General features: G+C 38.5%; 1 protein-coding gene across 2 annotated transcripts in view; it reads left to right on the top strand.

Moving 5' to 3' along the window:
• Positions 1 to 15,555, top strand: part of RNF128 (ring finger protein 128) — a 101,945-nt gene that overhangs the window by 65,244 nt on the left and 21,146 nt on the right. For both annotated transcript variants that reach the window (XM_003918089.5, XM_003918088.5), the window contains exon 2: positions 13,821 to 14,068. In XM_003918089.5, coding sequence (XP_003918138.1) covers positions 13,821 to 14,068 — 248 coding nt within the window. The remainder of the gene's footprint in view (positions 1 to 13,820; positions 14,069 to 15,555) is intronic.

The following is a 15,555-nucleotide window of genomic DNA, read 5'->3' as shown; positions in this document are numbered from 1 at the left end:
AGACAAACTTTGCATGTTTTCCACTCATTTATGAGAGCTAAAATTTTAAACAATTGGAGATAGATACTAGAAGGATGGTTACCAGAGGCTTGTAAGGGTAGAGGTGGGTAGAAAGAAATTGGGGATTATTACTGGGCACAAAAATATAGTTAGATAGAATGAATAAGACCTAGCATTTGAAAGCACAAAAGGGTGACTGTAGTCAACAATAACTTAATGTACATTTTTAAATAACTAAACGCATAGCTGGAATGTTTGTAACACAAAGAAAATAAAAATGCTTGAAGTGATGGATACCCCATTTACCCTGATGTGATTATTACAGATTGTATGTCTGTATCAGAATATCTCATGTAACCCAGAAATATATACACCTGATATGCACCCATAAAAACTAAAGATTTTATAAAAAGAATAAAAAACAAATTTAGGATAATATAGATTACTTTTTCGAGTGTTCATTCAAAATTGTTAAAAATAAGTATTTGTGTAAAACCTTTTGTTACCTGTAAATTTTACTTTTATGGAACATCTAATTCTTAAAAATAGCAGATAAAGGCATTACTGTCATTAGGAGACTTAACTCAAATAATTAAATAGCAAAACAACAAATAATCTGATTTTAAAATGGGCAAAAGACCTACCTGAATAGACAGTTCTCAAAAGAAGCATACAGATAGCCAACAGTTACATGAAAAAGTATTCAGTGTCACCAGTCATCAGGAAAATGCAAATAAAAACTGCAATGTGATATCACTTCACCCCAGTTAGGGTGGCTATTATAAAAAAGACAGAAAACAAACAAATACTGGAAAGGATGTGGAGAAAAGGGAGCTCTTATATACTTATTGTTGGTGGGAATGTAAATTAGTACAGCCATTGTGGAAAACAGTATGGAGAGTTTTTAAAAATGTTAAAAATAGAACTACCATATAATGTGGCAATTCAATTACTGGGTATCTATCCAAAGGAATGGAAGTCACTTTATCCAAGAGATATCTTCCCTCTCATTTTTATTTCAGCACTATTCACAACAGCGAAGATATGTAATCAAGCTAAATATTCATCAATGGATGAGTGGACATAAAAAAAGTCATACATATATACAATGCAATACTATTCAACCTTTAAAAAGCAGCAAATCCTGTCATTTGCAGCAATGTGGATGAACCTGGAGGAAATTAAGTGCCAAAAGCAATTGCAACAAAAGCAAAAACAAAAACAAAAGTTGGCAAATGCAACCTAATTAAATTAAAAAGCTTTTGTATAGCAAAAGAAACTGTCAACAGAGTAAACAGACAACCTACAGAATGGGAGAAAATATTTGCAAACTATGCATCCAGCAAAGGTCTGATATCCGAAATCTGTAAGGAACTTCAATTAACAAGCAAAAATCCAACAACCCCATTAAAAAGTGGAAAAGGCCACGAACAGACACTTTTCAAAAGAAGACATACATGCGGTCAACAAATGAAGCATATGAAAAATTGCTGAACATCACTAATCACTAGAGAAATACCAATCCAAATCATAATGCAATATCATCTCCCACCAGTCAGTATGGCTATTATTAAAAAGTCAAAAAATAACAGATGTTAACAAGGTTTTAGAGAAAAGGGAACGCTTATACACTGCTCATGGGAATGTAAATTAGTTCAGCCATTGTGGAAAGCAGTTTGCTGATTTCTCAAAAAACTCAAAGCAGAATTGCCATTTGACACGGCAATCCCATTATTGGGTATATACCCAAAGGAATATAAATCATTCTACCATAAAGACACATGCATGTGTATGTTCATCACAGCAATATTTACAATAGCAAAGTCATGGAATCCACCTAAATGACCATCAATGGTAGACTGAATAAAGAAAATGTGGTGCAAATACACCGTGGAATATTGTATAGCCATAAAAAAGAATAAGATCATGTTATGATCTCATGAGTACTCAGACACAGCCACATGGGACTATTGTCATTCACTTTTCTTAACTGTTCATTCTGATCCTTCTGGCTAAAATACCCATATTTTCTCTGACACTCCCTGTCCTCTGCTTATCTATGTATTACTTAAGTCCCAGCTCAAATGATGCTTCTATACAGGTTCCCTAAGCTCCAAGTGAGAGAATAAATGTTTCCTCTTTGGTCCCCTGTCACTTGGCTTCTAACCTCTATCTAATATTTCATTTTACTTTGCATCTCAATCGACATGCCTCTCTAAATTAAGAACTTTTTATTTTGGGCAGAGGCTGTCTTTTTTTTTTTTAAGACCCTTAATTTAAAAATTTATAATTGACACACAATTGTATATATTTATGCGGTGTAATGTGATTGTCAATGTAAGCATACTATATAGTATAATGATCGAATGGGGGCAATTACCATACCCATCACATTGAACATTTTTCATTTATTTGTGGTGACATCATTCAAAATCTTCTCTTCTAGTTATCTTAAAACACACACTACATTGCTGTTTGCTGTAGTCACCCTACTGCATAAACAAACACCACACTTATTCTTCCTGCCTAACTGTAAGTTTGTACACACTGACCAACCTCTCTCCATCCTTCCCTACCCCGTACCCTCACCAGCCTCTGGTAAACGCTATTCCATTCTCTACTTTTGATTTTTTTTTTTTTTTTTTTTTTTTTTTGAGACGGAGTTTTGCTCTTGTTGCCCAGTCTGGAGTACAGTGGCACCATCTCAGCTCATCGCAACACCTCCTGGGTTCAAGTGATTCTCCTGCCTCAGCCTCCCAAGTAGCTGGGATTACAGGCATGCACTGCCACACCTGGCTAATTTTGTACTTTTAGTAGAGACAGGGTTTCTCCATGTTGGTCAGGCTGGTCTTGAACTCCTGACCTCGGGCGATCCACCCCACCTCAGCCTCCCAAAGTGCTGGAATTACAGGTGTGAGCCACCGAGCCCAGCCTTGAAATTTTTTAAACTTTTATTTTAGGCTCAAGGGCACATGTGTTGGTTTGTTATATAGGCAAATTGTGTGTCACAGGTGTTTGTGTACAGATTATGTTCTTTGCAGCAACATGGATGGAGCTGGAGGCCATTATCCTAGGTGAACAAACACAGGAATAGAAAACCAAATACCACATGTTCTCATGTATATGTGGGAGCTAAACTTTGAGTACATATGAACACAAAGAAGGGAGCAACAGACACTGGGGCCTACTTGAGGATGGAGGAAGGGAGGAGGGTGAATATCAAAAAACTACATATCTGGCACTATGCTTATTACATGGATGATGAAATAATCTGTACACAAACCCCTGTGACACACAGTTTGCTTATATAACATACCAACACATATGCAAGATCAGTTGAGATCAGATCATATAAGGCTTTACATGTTAGGCCAAGGAGTCAGACTGTAATGTGTAATTAGAAGCCACTAAAGACTCCTGGGCAGAAAAAGAGGCATGATTCAACCATGTTATGGCAAAAGTCAAAGAGGAAGATCAACTCTAATGAAACTTTAAGGGAGGGACTGCATATAGGATGACCAGCTAAGAGGTTACTGTAATAGTTTCAGTACCCTATTTCAAAGAAATTATGAGGGTCTATATTAAGACAGCAGGAATAGAAAGATCTGATAATGGAGACACGAAGAAAGTAAATAGCATCTCCATGACTGACTAGGTGAGCAGTGAGGATTCAAACATGATTCTGAGGTTACGAAACTAGGTGACCAGAGGGGTTGTTACACTGTTAACTGCAATTGAGAACAGTGGAGGAGGAGCAGTTTAGATATTTTCAAGTGTGTGGGAAATATCAAAATGCTTAGAAATAGATCTTTTACGTGATTAGGAAGCTAATTCAGGGATTTTTGTTTTTTGGTTTTTGTTTTCTTTGAGACAGAGTCTCGCTCTGTCGCCCAGGCTGGAGTGCAGTGACACGATCTTGGCTCACTGCAAGCTCCACCTCCCAGGTTCAGGCCATTCTGTCTCAGCCTCCCGGGTAGCTGGGACTTCAGGCACCTACCACCACACCTGGCTAATTTTTTGTATTTTTAGTAGAGATGGGGTTTCACCACGTTAGCCGGGATGGTCTCCATCTCCTGACCTCGTGATCTGCCCGACTCAGCCTCCCAAAGTGCTGGAATTACAGGCATGGGCCACCGCACCTGGCCAATTCAGGTTTTTTAATAGTTGGACTGTATATAGCATGTATGAATATAGATTGTGAGGACTGAAACACAGCATTGTTCGTAAGATGTACACAATGTACATTTCTTGCCTATCCTTGTTTTTTGTTTGTTTTTGTTTGTTTGTTTGTTTGTTTTGAGATGGAGTCTCACTCTGTCACCCAGGCTGGAGTGCGGTGGCATGATCTCAGCTCACTGCAAGCTCCACCTGCCGGGTTCACACCATTCTCCCACCTCAGCCTCCTGAGTAGCTGGGACTACAGGCACCGCCACCACGCCCAGATAATTTGTTTGTATTTTTAGTAGAGACGGGGTTTCACTATGTTAGCCAGGATGGTCTTAATCTCCTGACCTCGTGATCCGACCACCTCGGCCTCCCAAAGTGCTGGAATTACAAGTGTGAGCCACCATGTCCAACCTTGTTTTGTTTTTTAACCTTCATCTAACCACAATGGCCCATATGTTCCTGAGTATCCACCCCTGCCACCTACCCCATATGTTCTAAAAGAACAAAACTTATTTATATTAAAAACTTATGGCCAGGTGCAGTGACTCACGCCTCTAATCTCAGCACTTTGGGAGGCCAAGGTGGGTGGATCACCTGAGGTTAGGAGTTTGAAACCAGCCCGGCCAACATGGTGAAACCCCGACTCTACTAAAAATACAAAAATTAGCTGGGCGTGGTGGCATGCATCTGTAATCCCAGCTACTCGGGAGGCTGAAGCAGGAGAATCACTTGAACCCAGGAAGGGGAGTTTGCAGTAAGCTGAGATCGCGCCACTCCACTCCACTCTGGGTGTCAAGAGCGAAACTCCGTCTCAAAAAAATAAAAACAGCCAACAACAACAACAACAAAAACAACTTATTAGCAGTACACATCTTTAATTTAAAGGAAATCTTTTTTTTTTTTTTTTAAATTTATTTATTATTATTATACTTTAAGTTGTAGGGTACATGTGCATAACATGCAGGTTTGTTACATATGTATACTTGTGCCATGTTAGTCTGCTGCACCCATCAACTCGTCATTTACATCAGGTATAACTCCCAATGCAATCCCTCCCCCCTCCCCCCTCCCCATGATAGGCCCCGGTGTGTGATGTTCCCCTTCCTGAGTCCAAGTGATCTCGTTGTTCAGTTCCCACCTATGAGTGAGAACATGCGGTGTTTGGTTTTCTGTTCTTGTGATAGTTTGCTAAGAATGATGGTTTCCAGCTGCATCCATGTCCCTACAAAGGACGCAAACTCATCCTTTTTTATGGCTGCATAGTATTCCATGGTGTATATGTGCCACATTTTCTTAATCCAATCTGTCACTGATGGACATTTGGGTTGATTCCAAGTCTTTGCTATTGTGAATAGTGCTGCAATAAACATACGTGTGCATGTGTCTTTATAGCAGCATAATTTATAATCCTTTGGGTATATCCCCAGTAATGGGATGGCTGGGTCATATGGTACATCTAGTTCTAGATCCTTGAGGAATCGCCATACTGTTTTCCATAATGGTTGATATTCCAAAGCCTAACTTTTAGAATTATCTATGCTTTCAAAGATTATACAGGTTATAATATCAGAAATGAATGCTACATTATATAATTAATCACAACTTTATTACTATACATTTTCCTGAGAGATGGCTCTTAGAGAAAAGACAAATAATGTCTGTGATTTTAGTGCCATAGCTAAAAATTTAAAGCCCCTAAATAAATAGAAAAAAGGGCCACTCTCTGGCAAAATTACCTCCAGACACATAAGGGATATTTGGGTCATATACTGATGTTGGGAGAAAATATAACAGAGGGTCTCTACATTTCAGACTCCTTCACTCCCCATTGTTTTTGAGATTTTCCTGTTGCAAATGAGAACGAGGTGAGTCATTAACCTCTATCAAGCTGAGTGATCACACATGAGTCAGTAGAGTTATTAAAAAGGGCTTAACTAAATGGCTATTATGTAAAAATAGTGTCTTTTGGAATGTTAAGGATCTATAATAAAACCCTTTGAAAAAAAAGTTAAGTTAATAACTTCAAATAAAGAGAGAATCTTAGCATACTATGAGATATTTCTTTTTGGCCTCATCTTTTGAAAACTTTGGTTACTGAGGACCATAAATTTAAGGGGTTGCTTGAGTAACAATTTTACCATGTACATTGCCATTTAAAGTTTTTACCCTTAATTTGAAAATTAAAACTGTGAATACTATTTTAATATTTTCTCGAGAGATGGATTTTAGAGAAAAGACAAATAATGTCTGTGATTTTAGTGCTGTAGCTAAAAACTTAAAGCTCCCAAATAAATAGAAAAAAGGGGCACTCTCTGGCAAAATTACCTCCACACCCATAACGAATATTTGGGTCATATACTTATATGGGAAGAAGATACAACAGAGGGTATCTACATTTCAGATATTCAATATTTTTGTATTAAAATTCTAGGCTAAAAGTCCTTTATTTCATTTTGTTGCTGTTGTTGTTGTTATTGTGTATTATACTTTAAGTTCTAGGGTACATGGGCACAACGTGCAGGTTTGTTACATATGTATACATGTGCAATGTTGGTGTGCTGCACCCATTAAGTCATCATTTACATTAGGTATCTCTCCTAATGCTATCCCTTCCCCCTCCCTCCACCCCATGACAGGCTCTGGTGTGTGATGTTCCCCACCCTGTGTCCAAGTGTTTTCATTGTTCAATTCCCACCTATGAGTGAGAACATGTGGTGTTTGGTTTTCTGTCCTTGTGATAGTTTGCTCAGAATGATGGTTTCTAGCTTCATCCATGTCTCTACAAAGGACATGAACTCATCCTTTTTTATGGCTGCATAGTATTCCATGATGTATATGTGCCACATTTTCTTGATCCAGTCTATCATTGATGGACATTTGGGTTGGTTCCAAGTCTTTGCTATTGTGAATAGTGCCGCAATAAACATACGTTTCATGTGTCTTTATAGCAGCATGATTTATAATCCTTTGAGTATATGCCCAGTAATGGGATGGCTCAAATGGTATTTCTAGTTCTAGACCCTTGAAGAATCGCCACACTGTCTTCCACAATGGTTGAACTAGTTTACAGTCCAACCAACAGTGTAAAAGTGTTCCTATTTCTCCACATCCTCTGCAGCATCTGTTGTTTCCTGACATTTTAATGATTGCCATTCTAACTGGTGTGAGATGGTATCTCATTGTGGTTTTGATATGCATTTCTCTGATGGTCAGTGATGATGAGCATTTTTTCATGTGTCTGTTGGCTGCATAAATGTCTTCTTTTAACAAGTGAAATGTTCATATCCTTTGCCCACTTTTGATGGGGGTTGTTTGATTTTTTCTTATGTAAATTTGTTTAAGTTCTTTGTAGATTCTGGATATTAGCCCTTTGTCAGATGGGTAGATTGAAAAGATTTTCTCACATTCTGGCAGGTTGTGATGCTCATGATGGTAGTTTCTTTTGCTGTGCAGTTCTTTTAGTTTAATTAGATCCCATTTGTCAATTTTGGCTTTTTGTTGCCATTGCTTTTGGTGTTTTAGTCATGAAGTCCTTGCCCATACTATGTCCTGAATAGGTATTGCCTAGGTTTTTCTTCTAGGGTTTTATGGTTTTAAGGTCTAATATTTAAGTCTTTAATCCCCTCTTGAGACCAATTTTTGTATAAGGTGTTATAGGAAGGGATCAGTTTCAGCTTTCACATATAGCTGTGGTTTTCCCAGCACCATTTATTAAATGGGGAATCCTTTCCCCATTTCTTGTTACTTTTGTCCAAGTTTGTCCAAAGATCAGATGGTAGTAGATTTGTGGTGTTATTTCAGGGCTCTATTCGTTCCATTGGTCTATATCTCTATTATTTTGGTACCAGTACCATGCTGTTTGTTGACTGTAGCCTTGTAATTATAGTTTGAAGTCAGGTAGCATGATGCCTCCAGCTTTGTTCTTTTGGCTTAAGTTGTCTTGGCAATGTGGGCTCTTTGGTTCCATATGAACTTTAAAGTAGCTTTTCCAATTATGTGAAGAAAACCATTGGTAGCTTGATGGAGATGGCATTGAATCTGTAGATTACCTTGGGCAGTATGGCCATTTTCTAATATTGATTTTTTTCTATCCATGAGCACTTGGAATGTTCTTCATTTGTTTTGTCCTCTCTTATTTCGTTGAACGTTGGTTTTGTACTTCTCCTTGAAGAGGTCCTTCACATCCTTATGAAGTTGGATTCTAGGTATTTTATTCTCTTTGAAGCTTAATTGTGAATGGGAGTTCACTCATGATTTAGCTCTCTGTGTGTGTTATTGGTATAGGAATATATGGCATGATTTTTGCACACTGATTTTTGTATCCTGAGACTTTGCTGATGTTGCTTACAGACAGAGATTTTGGGTTGAGACAATGGGGTTTTTCTAAATATCTGGTCATGTCATCTGCAAACCTAGGAACAATTTAGCACTTATAACTTTCCTAATTGAATACCCTTTCTTTCTCTTGCCTGATTCTGCCAGAACTTCCAACACCATGTTGAATAGGAGTGGTGAGAGACATCCCCTGTCTTGTGCCAGTTTCAAGGAATGCTTCAGTTTTGCCCATTCGATTTGTGATATTGGCTGTGGGTTTGTCATAAATAGCTCTTATTATTTTGGTCTGTTCTATCAATACCTAGTTTATTGAGAGTTTTTAGCATGAAGGGGGTGTTGAATTTTTGTCAAAGGCCTTTTCTGCATCTATTGAGATAATCATGTGGTTTTTGTCTTTAGTTCTCTTTATATGATGGATTACATTTATTGATTTCCATATGTTGAACCAGCTTTGCATCCCAGGGATGAAGCCAACTTGATCATGGTGGATAAGCTTTTTGATGTGCTGCTGGATTCAGTTTGTCAGTATTTTACTGAGGATTTTTGCATCAATGTTCATCGGGGATATTGGTCTAAAAGTTTCCTTTTTTGTTGTATCTCTGCCAGGCTTTGGTATCAGGATGATGTTGGCCTCATAAAATGAATTAGGGAGTATTCACTCTTTTTCTATTGATTGGAATAGTTTCAGAAGGAATGGTACCAGCTCCTCTTTGTACCTCTGGTATAATTTGGCTGTGGATCTGTCCGGTCCTGGACTTTTTTTGGTTGGTAGGCTATTAATTATTGCCTCAATTTCAGAAACTGTTATTGGTCTATTCAGGGATTCAACTTCTTCCTGCTTTACATTTAGGAGGGTGTATGTGTCCAGGAATTTATCCATTTCTTCTAGATTTTCTAGTTTATTTGCGTAGAGGTGTTTATAGTATTCTCTGATGGTAGTTTGTATTTCTGTGGGATTGGTGGTGATATCCCCTTTATCATTTTTTATTGCATCTATTTGATTCTTCTCTCTTTTCTTCTTTATTAGTCTTGCTAGTGCTCTATCATTTTTGTTGATCTTTTCAAAAAACCAGCTCCTGGATTCATTTTTTTTTGAAGGGTTTTTTTTGTCTCTATCTCCTTCAGTTCTGCTCTGATCTTAGTTATTTCTTGTCTTCTGCTATCTTTTGAATGTGTTTGCTCTTGCTTCTCTAGTTCTTTTAATTGTGATGTTAGATTGTCAATTTTAGATCTTTCCAGCTTTCTCTTGTGGGCATTTAGTGCTATAAATTTCCCTCTACACACTGCTTTAAATGTGTCCCAGAGATTCTGGTATGTTGTGTCTTTGTTCTCATTGGTTTCAAAGAACATCTTTATGTCTGCCTTCATTTCGTTACATACCCAGTAGTCATTCAGGAGCAGGTTGTTCAGTTTCCATGTAGTTGAGCAGTTTTGAGTGAGTTTCTTAGTCCTGAGTTCTAGTTTGATTGCACTGTGGTCTTAGAGACAGTTTGTTATAATTTCTGTTCTTTTACATTTGCTGAGGAGTGCTTTACTTCCAAGTATGTGGTCAATTTGGAATAAGTGCGATGTGGTGCTGAGAAGAATGTATATTCTGTTGATTTGGGTGGAGAGTTCTGTAGATGTCTATTAGGTCCACTTGGTGCAGAGCTGAGTTCAAGTCCTGGATATCCTTGTTAACTTTCTGTCTCCTTGATTTGTCTAATGTTGACAGTGGGGTGTTAAAGTCTCCCATTATTATTGTGTGGGAGTCTAAGTCTCTCTTTGTAGGTCTCTAAGGACTTGCTTTATGAATCTGGGTGCTCCTGTATTGAGTGCATATATATTTAGGATAGTTAGCTTTTCTTGTTCAATTGATCCCTTTACCATTATGTAATGACCATCTTTGTTTATTTTGATCTTTGTTGGTTTAAAGTCTGTTTTGTCAGAGACTAGGATTGCACCCCCTGCTTTCTTTTGCTTTCCATTTGCTTGGTAGATCTTCCTCCATCCCTTTATTTTGAGCCTATGTGTATCTCTGCACTTGAGATGGATCTCCTGAATACAGCACACTGATGGGTCTTGACTCTTTATCCAATTTGCCAGTCTATGTCTTTTAATTGGAGCATTTAGCCCATTTACATTTAAGGTTAATATTGTTATGTGTGAATTTGATCCTGTCGTTATTATATTAGCTGGTTATTTTGCTCGTTAGTTGATGTAGTTTCCTACTAGCATTGATGGTCTTTACAATTTGACATGTTTTTGCAGTGGCTGGTATTGGTTGTTCCTTTCCAGGTTTAGTGCTTCTTTCTGGAGTTCTCGTAAGGCAGGCCTGGTGGTGACAGAATCTCTCAGCATTTGTTTGTCTGTAAATGATTTTATTTCTCCTTTACTTAATGAAGCTTAGTTTGGCTGGATATGAAATTCTGGGTTGAAAATTATTTTCTTTAAGAATGTTGAATATTGGCCCCCACTCTCTTCTGGCTTATAGAGTTTCTGCCGAGAGATCTGCTGTTACTCTGATGGGCTTCCCTTTGTGGGTAACCCGACCTTTCTTTCTGGCTGCCCTTAATATTTTTTCCTTCATTTCAACTTTGATGAATCTGACAATTATGTGTCTTGGAGTTGCTCTTCTTAAGGAGTATCTTTGTGGCATTTTCTGTATTTTGTGAATTTGAATGTTGGTCTGCCTTGCTAGGTTGGGGAAGTTCTCCTGGATAATATTCTGAAGAGTGTTTTCTAACTTGGTTCCATTCTCCCCATCACTTTCAGGTACACCAATCAGACGTAGATTTGGTCTTTTCACATAGTCCCATATTTCTTGGAGGCTTTGTTCATTTCTTTTTACTCTTTTTTCTCTAAACTTCTCTTCTCGCTTCATTTCATTCATTTGATCTTCAATCACTGATACCCTTTCTTCCACTTGATTGAATCGGCTACTGAAGCTTGTGCATGCATCAGGTAGTTCTCTTGCCTTGGTTTTCAGCTCCATCAGGTCATTTAAGGACTTCTCTACACTGTTTATTCTAGTTAGCCATTCGTCTAATCTTTTTTCAAGGTTTTTAGCTTCTTTGCAATGGGTTTGAACATCCTCCTTTACCTTGGAGAAGTTTATTATTACCGATCATCTGAAGCCTTTTTCTCTCAAATCATCAAAGTCATTTTCCGTCCAGCTTTGTTCCGTTGCTGGCAAGTAGCTGCGTTCCTTTGGAGGAGTAGAGGCACTCTGATTTTTAGAATTTTAAGCTTTTCTGCTCTGGTTTCTCCCCATTTTTGTGGTTTTATCTACCTTTGGTCTTTGATGATGGTGACATACAGACGGAGTTTTGGTGTGGATGTCCTTTCTGTTTGTTAGTTTTCCTTCTGCCAGTCAGGACCCTCAGCTGCAGGTCTGTTGCAGTTTGCTGGAGGTCCACTCCGGACCCTGTTTGCCTGGGTTTCACCAGTGGAGGCTGCAGAACAGGAAATATTGCAGAACGGCAGATGTGGCTGCCTGATCCTTCCTCTGGAAGCTTCATCTCAGAGGGGCACATGGCTGTATGCGGTGTCAGTCAGCCCCTATTGAGAGATATCTCCCATTTAGGCTACTCGGGAGTCAGAGACCCACTTGAGGAGGCAGTCTGTCCGTTCTCAGATCTCAAACTCCGTGCTGGGAGAACCACTACTCTCTTCAAAGCTGTCAGACAGGGACGTTTGAGTCTGCAGAAGTTTCTGCTGCCTTTTGTTCAGCTATGCCCTGCCCCCAGAGGTGGAGTCTACAGAGGCAGGCAGGCCTCCTTGAGCTGCGGTGGGCTCCACCCAGTTCGAGCTTCCTGGCCTCTTTGTTTACCTACTCAAGCCTCAGCAATGGCGGACGCCCCTCCCCCAGCCTTGCTGTTCCCTTGCAATTCGATCTCAGACTGCTGTGCTAGCTGTGAGCGAGGCTCCGTGGGCGTGGGCGTGGGCGTGGGACCCTCTGAGCCAGGCACGGGATATAATCTCCTGGTGTGCCATTTGCTAAGGCTGTTGGAAAAGTGCAGTATTAGGGTGGGACTGTCCCGATTTTCCAGGCACTGTCTGTCAGGGCTTCCCTTTGCTAGGAAAGGGAATTCCCCGACCCCTTGCACTGCCTGGGTGAGGCGATGCCCCACCCTGCTCTGTGGGCTGCACCCACTGTCTGACAAGCCCCAGTGAAATGCATGCGGTATGTCAGTTGGAAATGCAAAAATCACCCATCTTCTGTGTGGCTCACACTGGGAGCTGCAGACTGGAGCTGTTCCTATTCAGCCATCTTGGATCCTCCTCTAAAAGTCCTTTTAGAGTTGTATGTGTGTATTTGTATTTATTCCAGATTGGAGTTTGATCATTAACTCAGATTAGCTCCTTAACTCAGATTAGCTCCTTAACTTAATATCAGTGGGAGGGTTCCCTGGTTGGTTATAACTTAACATTAAATAAGTGCTATTCCTTTGCTTAAGATTATTGGTCTCAGGTCATATAGACTAGAAGGAATATAAACCTTGATAAGCCTTGGAATGGCATGAGCAATCTGACATTCTTACAACATTGGGAAAGATAACTTTTGTACTTTATTTTTTTCCACAAAACTTATATAATTGTTGGTGCAGAGGTAAGTATTATAGATAATTAGACCTTTAGTAATAAGATTAGTCTTATTTTAGGCTTGTCTTTAATTGGTAGTGAATAGCAATGTGCATTTCTATATGTTATCTTCATTGCTAACCTGATCAGGTCCATGTAAAACCTTAGAACACCTTGAGCAAGTTTTATATTGCTTTTGAGAATATAGAAAAATGGTACATCATGGACGTATGTATAGTTTGTACATTTGGATTTGTAAACATTGTTTGGCTCAAATTACTATCCTAATATGTAAATCCTTATACATGCTAGTAGTGAGCTCATGAGATAATTTATCATCTTATAAATTGGGAAATATTTCTGTATTCCCCAAATATTAGATTCCCTATAATACAAGCCCTATTTTCTACAATTCAGGAGACTATTTGTCTTTAAGCAAACCTTCATATAAGATGCAAATTCGGTCTCAAAGGCAATACTGTTGAACTATAGGTAGTTAATCTGAGGAGGGGGAAGTGTTGTATATAATAGCTTCCTTAGTAAGTTATGAGTACCCTAAGATCAGTAACAAAATCTCATGGATGTTTATATAGTCTACAAATTTTATATAGATAGTAGGTGATCAAAAATGTTAATTGAATGAATGAGTATCCATCCTTTGTCTCATTGAGACCCATTTAAAATCATTTTGGCAATTGGGTTATTACACTAAGAATGTTTCACCAAACTAAAACTGAATTTGTTTTCCTTTACAGGTGCAGGAGACATTGTTGCAATCATGATCGGCAATCTGAAAGGCACAAAAATTCTACAATCTATTCAAAGAGGCATACAAGTGACAATGGTCATAGAAGTCGGGAAAAAACACGGCCCTTGGGTGAATCACTATTCAATTTTTTTCGTTTCTGTGTCCTTTTTTATTATTACGGCAGCAACTGTGGGCTATTTTATCTTTTATTCTGCTCGAAGGCTACGGAATGCAAGAGCTCAAAGCAGGAAGCAGGTTTGTAATGGTCCTTTCTTCCAATATTAAAAAAAAATTTACTATTCTAATTGTTGTTTCAGGGTCCTACATTTTAATACATTTTACTTGCTAGACAATGATCTCCCCATATGTTTTACAAAATCTGGTAGTTTTTAAAGTATGTCAGCTCTTCTCAAATGTTTTATTTTCTATATTTGTCAAAGAACTTAATCCTACCTGATTAAATCTTGTAACACCTCATTAGAGAGCACATCCAGCATTTAATTATATATGGGTGTAAACACATACGTTCTTTTAAATCAACATTTTTTTTCTAAATTACAAAAATATTTCATACTCAATATAGAAAACTTAGAAATTAGAAAGTGCACAGGAAAAAAGTCACCTAAAACCTGATATAACAACATAACTATAGTCATCGCCCAAAGGTAACCACTATTATTTTATGTGTATGTCTGTATTTGCATGTGGGGATGGGGCTGAGAAGAGGGACTAGGCTGAGAAGGCAGGTTAGAAGATCTAATTGTGCATGATATACTGTTAGGCTTCAAATGGAGTCAAATATTAATAGTTTCTACCATGTTATAACAGTGTATAAAAAGGTACAAGGTATAGAAACAACAGCAAAAATACCAAAGCATTATTGAACAGTAAAGTACCTATGGTTGTATGGCATTGATCTTGCCACCATTAAATTGTCCCCCTCAGCCCCCTGATATCCTCACATTTCTCCTTACCCAGCTTAAATTCCATGGTCACTCCCATGCATACATCTTCAGTTCCCTTGGCCCTTGTTTCTCTTTGTTACAGTTGCTGGCAAAACAAATCCAACCCTGGTTAAATCTACTTCCCACCTACTCTATATCTGTACCCTGCACAGCTGAAGTATCAGAAAGGCATTTACAGCTGTACTGACTGATCTCACTTTAAGTTTGTGACCATAAAATCAGAGTGGGCCCTTAATGCTACCCAGGAATCACAGTATGTTTCCGTGGCCATTTACTTTCCTACTGTTGACTAACCATATGTGTTCCTTTCCCTTTCTCCAACACCTCCTCCAACTTTACTCTCAATTTGTATTTTATTTTACTGAGAAAATTGAAGCAATCAATAATACTTCCACATCCTCTCATCTATCTTCATCTGAGTCTATCCTATTCCCCTTTGTCTTCTGTTTTTATGGATGAACTGTTCCTTTGCAAAGGCTCTTTCACTCAGGTACAAGATTATTTTTGTCTTTTATATACTCTAGGACATCACTCCAGAAATTGCCCTCTCTCACTCTCCTACTTTAACAATTTCTCCCTCTCCTCTGGATCTTTTCCACCAACATGCAAACATAGTATTATTGCTCCCATTTTCAAAAGATTTTCTCTTGACCCCAGGCCAAAAACCTTGAAGTTGTTCTTTATTCCTTTTATTCTCTCACCTCCCATGTAAACTCTATCAGCAAATCATGTTATTTCTACCTTCGTTATATATCCAGAATTTGATTGTTTCTTATT

The sequence above is a fragment of the Papio anubis genome, chromosome X, assembly GCF_008728515.1.
Source record: "Papio anubis isolate 15944 chromosome X, Panubis1.0, whole genome shotgun sequence".
NCBI lineage: Eukaryota > Metazoa > Chordata > Mammalia > Primates > Cercopithecidae > Papio > Papio anubis.
Note: the sequence above shows the minus strand (reverse complement) of the source record. Positions and strands in the feature narration are given on the sequence as shown.